Genomic DNA, 14303 nt, shown 5'->3' on the forward strand with positions numbered 1-14303 from the left:
AAGTTAGAACCATGATAGAAGTTCAAAATTATTCCATACTGCCTTGTGGCTTTTTTTTCCTTGCCATCCCTGTTAATCAGAGTTTGTAGTGATAGCATTGACGGCTTTGACGAAACCCTCTTTTCCAATTTACTAAAACTGAAATTGAATTAAACTTTGAAATTTGCATAATGTGTTTTCCTACTTTTGTAGAGTAAATGATTTTGTTTCATTTAGTGTTCGGTGTTGTCAGTACAACATAAGTTAAAAAAAGATACATACCTCATTAATTATGTATGATATACTTTACTTTATTAGTATTCTCTGTATGCACAGCTAGTAATATACATGTCTTTCTTTTGTAAACATCAAAATATTCTTTGTTTCAGTGGTATAATTCAAATTACAAATTGTAAAACAAATATTAAAACTTTGCAAATTACTATACATCAATAGTCAATGTTATTTTTACAACTGTGTTTCACTCAGAAATGACAAAAAAAAGGATGCTCCTGAAAGTCTTTGCAATCACTTACACAGCGAGTACATTACTATGCCAATAAAGTTGTAAGTGATCACAAGGAATTTCAATAGGTACTGTATGTTGTGTGTTCCGTCACGAGGCGGAGCAAGGAGTAGACTTGAATTCCGTAGAACCAAAAGAATCTAAAATAAAACAATTAGATATAACCATCAGAAGTAAAGCAATGGTGAGAGTGGAAGAAATCAATAAGCCGTATAATAAACTAGTCAATGTAACGGGGATGAGTGGATTGAACATTAGCTCTGCAAACTATTTTTCCCCCTTCACTTTTTGTTTTCCCATACATACTGTAATTATCTGTTATACCAACGATGCCTGAAATCAAAGACTGGTTAATATAAATCCTGGAAAATTGAACAATAAAAGAGTTTTCAACTCTTAAAAATTACAATACAATTTGATTGAAGATAAGATTATTAGGATGGCAAGCATAATTTTTTCTTATTAATCATACTGATGAAGGCCTTTTTATGACATCGCATTCGGACACAAAAAACATAGATTTGATATTTTTATTTGGCTTCAATGTTAACATTGTGATCCACCCCTGCAGCATGATAATAACAATAGGCGTGGCTCTATAGACGACCTCGTTTGCATTGAATCAAGCAAGGAATCATTCACTAGAAACCACACAGATCACAGATGTAGTTGAACAATGGACCACACAAAGAACTCTGCTACCAATGGAACAATTAATACACATTACGGTTCTTGAGTGGATTCCATGAGTGTGCATGTTTATATTGGAAGAAGTTGTTGGAATGTTTGTGAAAAACGAACCCTTGGTTTAATAACAACAGTGAATTTCATCACTCAAGTCCTACTCCTCGGTCTTCTCACGTTGCCAATTTCATGTTTTCTGTAATCATACTCCTTTCAAAATTCTGACATGTCCCATACCAAATAAATCTTCAATTACAGGCAAGGCATCCACAATGCTTCAAAGTTTAAGACTTTGTTTCAGACAAAAACAAATTACATGATTATTCCTCTCTTGGGCGATCAACATCAGTCCTTATTTCCTTTGGTAATCACTGTTCAACAAATTTCAATAAGTGTTATATGATTATCTGTTCCCTCAACAAAATAATCCACAATCATTGACATGAAACAAACAAGAATGCAAATGGGTGCATACCCCGATTTCACTACTCATACGATCATATTTGGATCATATGAAATGATTTTTTGCTTAGCAACATATCTACTTATATGAAGAATTCCTCATTACGATTGGGCAGTATGAATCACTGTGCTTGTCACTTAAGAAGAAAATTTGGACCTTGCAAAATAGAAGTCTCCCTCTTGATTATTTTGTAAAAAAACAATGAGCAGAATGACGAAAAAATCCTAAATAGTTGATATAAATGTCAACCCATGTGGCATACAATCAAAGTCACATATACTATACTCACACACTCTAGAAGTGATCAAAGTGCACAACTTTCATTTCTTACCTTTTCACAGAATTCATTAAACAAATGAATTTTTCATGAATTAATGACAAATGCATTACAACTACGATAGACTGGCCTTGCAATTATTGTTTGTATCATATTTCAGAATCTAAAAAAAACTGACCTATTCCAATGCCCCTTGATTTGGATGTAAATTGTGATGTGGTTGCATGCAAGAGACAATGTAACAAGATCGTGATTACATGAAAGGAGGAATATTTAAAGTGTAGTTCAATTTTCAGTAATTTTACTTTCAAATATACCTTTGTTCTATCAAATGTTAAACATTTTCCAAACAACTTGATCACTATTCAAGTTTCAATGACAACATCTTAATAATTCTACAATATCGACAAGCCCTTTTGTAATTAGTGAAGATTGTTCCTTACATTGCTTTGTCTTTCTTAAAGACTAGACTTTCTTTGGTCCTGTAATACTTTTTAGAGTAAAGACAGGCTAAAACAGATTTGAACAGCAAATGTATTACTCGGTGGTTATACTGCTTTAATATTACATGTTTCCTCCCTCCCAAAAATGTTTTGGTGGAACAACAGAACATGTATATATAAGAAAAGATGAGGTGTTGACCTCTTATTTGTAACACACATATTGATCTGACAATCAAATTTGTTCAAATAAAAAACTATGACTTACATTCAACCACAACACTCAAGTGTTTTTAAAACATCACACAACATACCGATTATTTGTATATTTTCTTTCATGAATATAGTGCAAGGTGATTTAATCATTCTTTAATTTCAAAGCATTGCATCACAGAAATGCAATGCACAGCAAACTTTAAGTGCATCTCCCCTCCTTGTTTTCATGTTATAACTAGGCACCATAATAACTTTTGTATGGCACCCATAAGCTCAAAATGACAAATGCAGTACACATGTATGCTAGCATTGCACAAACATTAATTTTGTTTCTTGTTTCCGACAAAACGATGTTAATACATCAGTCAAATCAAGACATTAAAGCATTGTTCTAAATTGCATAAAAATTGTTTACAAAAGTACACTACTCTAACTTGATGTTTTAGCGCTAAAAAGCACTGTTTTTTTAAATCTTAAAGCGATATATGACGAATCTCCGGTTGGAGGCTCAATTTGAAAGCTACTCAAATAATACTGCAATGAAATATTCAATTTTTTTCACATGACATTCACAATTAAAGTTGCGGTTGCCATGGTAACATGACCACATCTACAAAAATAGCTCATTAGCATTTTTATATGTCAATGCCGTTAATCATTTATACATCATATAATCTTAAAATACATTTTTTCTTGAAAGTACATACAGTAAAAAAATTAATTTTTATATGCTTGATTACAGTACTAGTTAGACATTCCATACTTGAGTTTCCCTTCAACATCTATATTTCAATTTTCCCCCATCAAATATTAAACAGCTTTAGAAATGAGTGGAGACAATATTACTTCACTTCTCTTCATTTACAGCCACAAAATGTATAGATTACATAAGCATACCATTACCATCTCAACCATATTGATCTAGACCCTTACTTTATCCCGCTTTACTCTCTCTCATACACACACTTTCAATTATACAGCTATCTCCTCATTTTTCAATGCTATAAATCTCTAAATTTTTCAAGTAACTTACATTGGCAATAGCATGTATATTTCATAATCAATTTGAAAAACAAGCTGCAATGGGAATTTCTAGTTTTGGTGTTTTGCACTGCAAAGTCATAATATACTTCTATCAAAATAACGATTTTACACAAAATGTGATTTTTAAAATCTATTTTGTTTTCCTCATGCCCTTTTCATGAAAGAAATTTCAAGTGCTGTGTTATGGTCTTCTCTTAATGTTGGATCTACATTTTAAGCTAGAAAGAGTTAAAAGCGGAGTAATCTGAGCAAAAGACCACTTAAAAGCTCATGTGCTCTCACATTCAAATTCTTCACCAACACTGTCCTTGAAATTCCCGATACCTCACACATTTGCCCTCTATCCAAATCCATTATATACTTATCCAAGAACATCTACTATCTCTGTCAATAAAGCTTGATTTCAACTGTAATTTGGTTGTTTTCATTGGCCCTTCTCTCTCGCTCTCACTCCCTTCTCAAAGCAGTTAGCGTTCGTCATGCTGGCAGAGCGTCTTTTATTGACTGCGGTACTTTGGAGAGGTAAAAGTCGTGAGATCGATATGCTGCGATGACGCCCCCAGTGTTCATCCTCTTGATGTCTTTTTCGTAGCGGTATTTGTTGCCATGGACATCGGTCAATGTACCTGTGTTAAAAAGATTTAGTAGATTGTTATTTGCATACTATAAGGTCTCGTTCAGATGGAGAAACAAAGAACCTCATTCTTTCAAATAACTTTACCTACGCTGGATGGAGACATATAAATATTTGTCAGAATTCAATTCAATTCAATCTTTATTTCGAAAATAGGATGAAAATACAAAGAAACATCAAATAATGTGACCAGATAATAAAATAAATTGCGTGGCTTTCCATGGAGGTTATATGAAACCTGTAAGGCTGGATTGCCAAAAATTACTTGGGTTTTAAAATGTGTCTTTCATTATAATCAGTCACATTGAAAATATTCACTGAATATTCAAATATTCAATGAATTAAGATATAACTTGGTGGAAACATAACAAGAATGATGTAACAGTCACTCTTGGAATTAATTTGAATAAAAGGGGGTCATACCTCCTGCAGCTTTAAGGAGAGCCTCTGGTGCACAGGTGTCCCACTTCTTACATCCAGGACTAGCAAAGATATACGCACTGGCTGTACCTTCAAGACAGAGCAACACCTAGCAAGAAATGGGAGATCAATAAATAAAACTCTTAAAAAGGAAGTCAATCCTTACATTTTTTTTGTATATGGTTTGTTATTTGATATCAATCATTAAGGCCATTTTGCAAAGATATGATCATTCCTGCATTTTTGGATCCATTCATTGCGTAATTTTGGATCCATTTCGATTTTGTCCATTAGAGGACCAACCAAAGATGGTCGAGACAATGAATTGTGAGGTTTCTCCAAACACAACTGGCAGTTCTTTTGTTTCTTTCTTTTATTCATAATTGCATTAATTGTTGACATTAGGCCGGAGTTGGTCCAACAGTGTCCGCAGGATGCCGTTGGTCACAAATGCAATTTCTTCCAGACCATATACTGCTAGAATAAAGAAACACATAAGAAATTCAGTATCACCAAAGACTATGAATGAACCACTTTAAGGCGTTTATTTCCTTGTCTAGATATATTGGAACTTTCACATGATACTATATTCACAAACCTTCAATCAACCAAGTATAGCAGTACTGCTATGAAGTTTCGATATATAGATCTAGATAAGAAAATATTGGCCTTGAAGTGGTTGATATTCCTAGTCTTTTGGCAACACTGAATGTCAAATGTATTTCTTTATTTTGGTGGTTCACTTGTCTTCACCAAAATATCCTTGGCTGCCACCAGTAAAAAAAAACAAAAAAACGCTGGGATGACTCATGTTGCTTTCACATCAAGATACAATTACTGGTTGCAGTCGCAGCGACCGTACCCAGCGACTGATGAAATCATGATGTGAAAGCAAGTCATCGTACTCGGTGACCGTTCATTTTGGTCAAAAACGATTGGTCGATGAGTGCAGTCGGAGAGGTACTTCAGTGACCAATCTCGACCGATGCAAGCTTGATGTGAAAGCACATCGTACTTAGTGACCGATCGAAATGCCCGATTCATCCTTCATTAGATTAATGTGCATAGCGGAAAATATGCGCAGATCATGATGCGCACAAACTTACAGCAACAGATTGGTCAGGACCTGACCAAATTTTGACGGCAGTGAGAAAGTAAGTCCGATCGATCGCTAGGTACGGTCGCTGCAACCGTACCCAGTGACCGTACCTTGATGTGAAAGCAGTAAAAGATAACGTACCTTGTGGCCTGCACCACCAACTCTCAAGATCTGTGTAGGACACATAGCATCGATGGTATCCTGCACGGCTTGTGTGCCATGAGATCTTGTCGTGGTGATCACCCTCTGGGATTCTGGTAACTCTTTATGGGTGAAGCCAAAGCATCCTAGTCCAACCACGCCCCACATGGTGCGCCCCATCTTGGCATCAGGCACCTGGTAGTTGTAGTATGGCTGGTGAATGACGCCCCCTACTGACTCTCCATTCACGGCCACACCGATCAGTACTGTCACATGGTCAAGGAATCCTATAACACACAATACATATTCAATAATTAACAAAGGGAAGATGTGATATAAAGTAGAAATGAGTCTACATTAAAATAAACAAATACAGTACAAGTAAAAAAATAAGATCATCCAAAAAGCTAACAAAGTTATGAAATATTGAAGAAAACATCATTCCATGTTATCCAAGCCATGATTTCATAGAGCTCTGCCATCTAGTTGCCCAATCAGTGAATGTGTCAAAGACACTGTATACAAAAGAGGTGGGATGATGCCAAAGGCTAATTTGTTGTGTAATGTATGTATTTCATTACACAAATCAAATTTTATTTCAATTTTCTTTTCCAAGAAATTAAAAAAATATATTGGATCGATTCAAAATCGTAAGCCTAATTTACTCAGTTACAATGAATAGAGTAATATTAAATAATATATAGCTCTAATAATGAGCCATTTCAGAAGATGAATTTTGAGCTCAGAACATCATGGGCTCAGAAATCTGCAATGCCTGAAGTTGTCCAATCCATAGTTTCACAAAATATTACAAACATGAAAATTCTATAACTTTGTTTCTTTATTATTTGTGTCATGATTGTTTAAATTTTGAATATTATTTATTCATTTAGAACTTTCACATATCATACAGTACTGTTGAATTTGCTTGGGATATATGCTACAAACTGCATCAAAACCAGGGGCGCATTTCATGACAAGTTTTATTGGTGGTTTTCACTGACTAATTTGCTCGTAGCCAATCAGATGCAATGATTTGCAGTCAATGAAAATCACACACAAGTCTCTCCATGAAAGGCTCCCCAGAACTTGATGATAATGACAGCTTGATTCCTCACAGATCCAATTATGATTGCATATCTTGACATTCAAGCATTTGATCGGACTTTCCTTTCAAATTAACTATCAATAGAGAGTGGATATAAGTGCATGCTATTTGTGTGTTTTTCTTCAACTTCAATAGACCAAGTTAAAAGAAACGAGTTGCAATTATCAGTTTATGGCTACATTAAAAGGGATCATTCTTTATAGAAACTGAAACAATCTGTTTATGATTCTACAAGATTTTCAAGAAAAGAACAATGTAAAGCCATTTTTCACACAAAGACACACATGTTAAAAGTCAATGACTTATTACAGTACCCTTTTTACACAGGCTAAAATTTCCTTAACCCCGTACTATAGGTGGGGCTAAATTGCCATTTAGCCCCACCTATAGTACGGGGTTAAGCTTAGCCCACTTTCTTTTTACACAGCATATTTGCAAAGTGGGCTAACCCCACCTTTAGTACGGGATTATTTGGCCCTGCAAAATAGCAGGGTTATCCCAGCAATTGCGGTGCTAAGAGCAATAGTACGGGGTTAAGATCGCTAGTCTAAAACGAAAGTGGGCTAAGCTTAACCCCGTACTATAGGTGGGGCTAAATGGCAATTTGGCCTTACCTATAGTACGGGGTTAAGGAAATTGTAGCGTGTGTAAAAAGTGTACGAGTGAAGCACTTGTACTACGAATGATCGACAAAAACCGCTAGTCCGGGATTAGCGAGTTTCGTGTGTAAAAAGCGAGCATTCCTTATCCGGGGTTAGCAATAACAATTTGGCATGTGTGAAAAGGAAAAAAAATAGTACGGGGTTAGCGGTAGTACGGGGTTAGCGGTAGTCCGGGGTTAAGAAAATCCTGTGTAAAAAGGGTATTACAGAACCATTTCTTACACAGTTAGAAAAATGCAAAGGGCAAGTCCCCCCCCCATCATGGCATCAATTAGAGAAATAAAAATCAATGATTTATGAAAATTTCCTGACCCCCCCCCAAAAAAAAAAGTGGACTGCATACGGTCCGAATATCAAAGAGAATATGAATCAGAGGAAATTACATTTTTAGGGATTATTTTGCAGTAATAAAAAAAAATTCTGTTAAGATGGTGGATGGAGGATATTCAATGTATCTTTACCTTGTGTGTATTCTTTGGTTCCATCTACAGGGTCTACCCATACCACAATCTGTAGAGAAAAAAGAACATGTCATTATGAAATAGAGAATTGAGTATCGTAGCACTAATGTCATCAGTAACATATAATATGGAAAGAAAATGATATTGCTAATTTTGCTACTTTTTACTGCTGCTACTATCAACACACCACAACCATCACTATTCCTACCACTTTTACTATATTACTTCCTGTATGTTGAATTTTGAAAAATATCCAGTAGTTTTTTTTTTACTCAGGAAAAACAGGATCCAATCAAATTAATTTAGGAGAGTACATGTAGAATGAGACCTACTTATACATGAAGACAATGGCCCGTATTCTGAACTCAGGTTGAAATAAAAACCCTGGTCTAAAATTGTGGTTTAACTGTGGAGTGCCAGATGTGGCACAGATATTTAACAGTATTTATCAGCACATTTGTTACTCTATTCATCCAAAACTGTCTGGAAATGGCAAGAAGAATACTTTTCTTCATCATTAAAAGCATGAGGAAGGAGAAAAATAAGTTACATCCAATATGAACATTTTTGAATTTCTTGCTTCCCATAATTTTAGGGCAGAGTTAAACCATGGCCTATTCAGTTTAACTGGACTTAAGAATACTGACAAATGACTTTTGTTAATACATTTAATATCAATACACACGAGGGAGAATATTAACCCTATCTAGGCCGGGGTATTTTGGGAGTTCATATGGCCGGGGGGGGGGGGGGGGGGGGCTCCGAGGCCCCCACCCCCGGCCTAGATAGGGTTAAAGGTTATTGGGGGAGGGGTTACTTAGTAGAAATGTCCGACACGTATGCTGTGGTTGAGACCCCTATGTCCAAAGCATCGCCAATTTAGAAAGCCATAGATGTTCCTATTTTATCTGTTCCAAAACCCTCAATTTCAATGTTTTCTCGTTCCAGTGTCGCTCATATTCAGCGCAGCACAGTGGTGAATTGCATTCAATGGACAGCCAAGGCTCTGCCAGCGATTCAGAGAAATCTGATTGGTCCATCGCACAGAAAAGTCATGGCCAATCTGATGCATATTCATGCAACTCTCCAAAACATGCAAATCAATTGACTTTTTACACTTCCAGAGCATTGTATTATTAGCAATTGTTGATCCTCGAGCCATTCTGGATATCCCCATTTATTTTTAAGACATTTTTTTTGTTCCAGAGCCCCCTATATTCAACTTTGATGCGGCACATAGGTATCATGTTATAATTCATGTATTGTGAAACCCATTTAATCTCTTTAAAGGTCAAGTCCACCCCAGTAATGGTTGATCTGAATAAATGGAGAAAAAAACTAGCATTGTGATGAAAATTTAATCCAAATCGGACGTAAAACAAGAAAGTTATGACATTTTAAAGTTTTGCTTATTTTTCACAAAACAGTGATATGCACAATTCAGTGACAAACAAAACAGACAGACGATGATGTCCCTCACTCACCATTTATTTTTTTTGTTGTTTGAATTATAGAATTTTTTTACAGCTTTGGCAATAATGATCAACTTGACTGAACCATAAAATGTTTCAACAATGGTAATACCTCATGCTCAAGGAGGAATTAAACTTGGTTCCATGGGACGATTGGGAGGAAATTGTATTCCATATAATAAATAAGATATAATACAATATAATACATAAGAAATAGTGAGTGGATGACACCAGCAGTCTCCTCATTTGCATACTGACCAGGATGTGCATATAACTAAATTAAGCGAAACTTTAAAATGTCATAACTTTCTTATTTTACATCCGATTTGATGAAATTTTCAGTGTTATGCTTGTTGGATTTGTCTCTTTTTATTCAAATCAACTTTTTGTTAGGGTGAACTTGTCCTTTAAATACTGAATTCTATCATTCCCATACCCTTGCTACAGGGAGCACCTGGTTCCAGTATGCAACAGGTTAAGAATCAAAACAATCAATGATTTAGTACTTACATCTGCCAGTGAGACTGACTTGAGACTATCAGGACAAGCTTTACTGAGTACATCTTCTGAATCTCCCATCTCTATCAAGTCTGTTGCACTCTCAGTAAGATCCTGAATAAAAATAGAAAGAAAATAGTGCAATTTAAGCATTTCCTCCATTTTAAAGTGGTATACAAAATTGACTCAGACAATGTGATAAACATTCATACAATATGATATGTATAATTTTGCAAGGTTAATAATAAATCTGCATTATTGCAAGTTAAAAGAATGTATGTAACAAGTCCAATAAAACAAAAAAATGGCTGTACTCAAGTTCAACACAGACCATAATGGCACATTAATAAAATTTTACTAATCACAAATAATAATAGATTATGACTTCACATAGTAAAAAAAATATTATGCATTTCATAAAATTCTTCAACAACTCAAAAGTTAAGTTAAGTACCAATTACACAATTACCATTATGTTTATTTTTACAAGATGAAAAAGAAACCTTATCAGTTTGCACTTCATTATAAAGGATGTTATTTATATGCAAAAATAAGAAGAAATAGAAGACAGGATTGGGTGACAGACCAAGATTCAGAAATGTACCAATGTTTTACATTTCTTATCACAGTATAAATTTCAATTTATAAACATGGTTAGTGCATTGTGATGTGGTAATCATCAATATATTGATATCCATAATAAATATCAGTCAGTCACAATTTTTCCTGTTTTTCTTCTAAGTATCTTCACAGTTCATCTAAAATCTCTCTATTTTGTATCCTCACTTACATCATAAAACAAAATAATCACAATCTTAAATGATAAGGGGAGATCAATGCATGATGTTGAATGTCTAGTTATACCCCACTGGACACGTAGTGTACGGTACCTCAGTAAAAAGGAGATGGATGCTTGCGAATGAAACGCATGCACATGTATTTACTAGTGGAGTGCTCTATCTATAAATAGTTCATTCTCCCAGGCAGGTCACATAGTAATTCTTGATCAGTATCATACCATACCACTAGTGCACAATTGCAACTGAACCTGCTGCAGAATCTTATAGATATCTTTATATTTTCAGGGAGGTAAAAATCCAAACTACATGTACCTAGTATGTTTTAACCAATTGTATTCCATCAATTCCTTTCAGTTTTGTCCCTGTACCCCTCGACTGATAGGAGAAGGGGGAAAGAGTTCTCTAGCTGCTACCAACAGATTGTAGAATAACTCTGCAAGTAACAGGGGATTACCCCTCCCCTCAGAGAATAGTGGGAACTTGAGAGAGAGTATCAAACAAGCGGACAAATATTTTAAAACGTAGCTGACACATAGCGTAGTCATGAATATTAGGCCCATTATTAACTCAGTAATTACTTAAAATACATGATACCTCATAAAGACATGAATCATATTTTACAAATTGGCCTTAATGCAATTTTGATATGCGAAGGGATTGAAATGATCCTTTTAAATTTTTTTGCTTTATATAGTTCTCCATGTAGAGCAGTTTGTGGAGCTATACAGTATACAGAATTTATCTTAACAACCCATCTCCCTAAAAAAAACCTTCAAGCTTGTTTACTTGTAACCCAAACATATCACGATTCAGTTCACCATTGGGTACAAATCGTATGGTCACATCCCAATGTACAGAGGTACGTGTAAAGATCTGTATGCTCCTAGTTTGTTGACATACAACACTTAACACAGCTTCGCATAGAAATGTGTCGGTTCAAACTGATTGGATGCTGCTGGAGTCCCATCTAGAAATTCTAATGAGATGTTTACAAGCCTACCACCACACTTCAACTTCATTTGAATTCATGCAATCATCTATATGTGTAAAGGTCTGCCAAGGCCTCACTACAGGCTATTTTTAACCCCGTAAAGTGGTGAGAAAGAACATTCTATTTCCATCCCGTAAATGGCTTCGACATTCCCGGCCATTCCGTTATCTTTCAGCAATTGGCAATCTTGTATGAGAGGGAATTTTCCAGATGTGGTAAACTGCATAAGTACTCGAGCTTGATTCAATTGAATGTACAGAAGAAAATGATCTAATTACCAATTTGTCATCAACAAATTGATTATTTAGATCCCGATTTGGATGGACAGCAAGAGTAAACCACAAATACATGTATAGAGTTTGAATGATTAAAGGACAAGTCCACCCAAACAAAAACTTGATTTGAATAAAAAGAGAAAACTTCAACAAGCATAACACTGAAAATTTCATCAAAAGCGGATGTAAAATAAGAAAGTTATAGCATTTTAAAGTTTTGCCTTATTTTCAACAAAATAGTTATATGAATGAGCCAGTTACATCCAAATGAGAGAATTGATGACATTACTCACTCACTATTTCTTTTGTATTTTATTATATGAAATATTTTTATTTTCTCGTCATTGTCATGTGAAATGAAGTTTCATTCCTCCCTGAACACGTGGAATACCATTATTTTAACATTTTGTGCTTCAGGCAAGGAGGTCCTAATCGTCAAATTCGTAAAAATTGAAATATTGTATAATTCAAAAAATAAAAAACAAAAGAAATAGTGAGTGAGTGACATCATCGACTCTCTCATTTGGATGTAACTGGCTCGTTCGTATAACTATTTTGTTGAAAATAAGCGAAACTTTGAAATGTCAGAACTTTCTTATTTTACATCCGATTTCGATGAAATTTTCAGCATTGTGCTTGTCTGATTTTTTTCTAATGATTCGAATCAAAATATTTCTGAGGTGGACTTGACCTTTTAAAAAACAAAAACAAGAATTTAGATGATATGGCATGAACTTTGTACGGGGAGTACTTCTTTATTGCTCAATTACATATTTGACCACATTGCAACAGACTTTCTAGAGGACATTAAGCTATAAGAGTGTCAGTTTCTAGCCAATTTTGACAGGTCATTGCTTGGGGACCAGCCAGGCCTTTTTTTTTATATGAAATGAGACTCTTTAGCTAAAGATCTTGAGTAGAGTATCACATTCATGAATGTCTTTCATAATCCTAATCACTTAAGTATATCAAATGTCCAACCATGTCATTTTATAAATGATAAGGTGATTTACCGCCCTTTCACACAGTAAAAAATTGTAATTTGAACGATTCCAGTGAAAAATAAGGCTGACAAATATTTAGCATGTGTGAAACCAAACTAGAACATGATTAGAATCAGGAACGCTAATCACAGTCACAATTACAATAGCAATCATCATTACAATGATGCTTCAAGATTTACATGTGAAAAGGCCCTAAGATGGACCTGAGCTGCCATGATTAAGATACTAAAATACCATCTTTTTTTATCAAGGATTCTATTCAAATTTGATAATTTGGTAGTACATTTTGGTTATTATCATATATCATAAACTTTCTTCTTCATGTCGAGTATATCTATTTGCATGACAACCAGAAAAGCATGAACAGAAAAAAAAGATGCAAATTTCTAGACAAAGCTAGTTTAGTTAATGAAATATCCTGGTAGTCACTTTGCAAGCTACCGACGAGCTGGAAAATCTAGGCCAGCCCAAAACTTGCCATGAAAAGCTGCCAAATTCGAAACACAATTGTCAAAAAAATATGGATTGGCCAATAGATTATTTCATGGAAATAACAAATTCATTTTTGTAAATTCAATTCTTTATTCCATTTCCATTCAAAACAAAATACAAAGTAATGTAAAGTAATACAAATCAATTGATTGCAATAAAGACTTAGATGACAATGGATTTAGAGTATTAATCATGATCATGAGTTTTTATTTTAGCCAAATAGGGGTTGGGGCAGGGGGGGGGGCTACTCAGCAATAACAAAATATACTTGTAAACAGGAATGCTTTTAAGGTTGAAATATACATGTATTATGGATGTGATAGGTTTTTTGAGTGCATAAATTTACAACAATTGTAAAACAAAGTGAAGCGCCTCTGCCAGTCTCACCTGCATAATGCGATTCAATATAGCAGCAGTGCTGACTTTGAAAACTACTAAAAAATAATTATTCACAAAAAACACGATTCATATAATGATTCAATACTACGTTCATTGACTCTAAATGACATTCGACCTTGATCATGTGACCTAAGACTAGTCAGTGATACTTGTTAATCCCCATGTCCACATTTCATATGCTATGCAGGTGAGACAAAAAACCACTATAAGAACAAATA

At 34.8% G+C, this 14303-nt stretch overlaps 1 protein-coding gene across 2 annotated transcripts in view; it reads right to left on the reverse strand.

Moving 5' to 3' along the window:
• The window catches only part of LOC121418763 (3'(2'),5'-bisphosphate nucleotidase 1-like), a 37347-nt gene continuing 23044 nt past the window's right edge, over positions 1 to 14303 (reverse strand). For both annotated transcript variants that reach the window (XM_041612861.1, XM_041612860.1), the window contains exons 3-7: positions 10137 to 10238; positions 8155 to 8203; positions 5924 to 6210; positions 4687 to 4792; positions 1 to 4255 (exon numbers count right to left, since the gene is read on the reverse strand). In XM_041612861.1, the coding sequence (XP_041468795.1) occupies positions 4107 to 4255; positions 4687 to 4792; positions 5924 to 6210; positions 8155 to 8203; positions 10137 to 10238 (693 nt within the window). In that variant the 3' untranslated portion in view covers positions 1 to 4106. The remainder of the gene's footprint in view (positions 4256 to 4686; positions 4793 to 5923; positions 6211 to 8154; positions 8204 to 10136; positions 10239 to 14303) is intronic.

Source organism: Lytechinus variegatus, chromosome 7, assembly GCF_018143015.1.
Source record: "Lytechinus variegatus isolate NC3 chromosome 7, Lvar_3.0, whole genome shotgun sequence".
Taxonomy (NCBI): Eukaryota; Metazoa; Echinodermata; class Echinoidea; order Temnopleuroida; family Toxopneustidae; genus Lytechinus; species Lytechinus variegatus.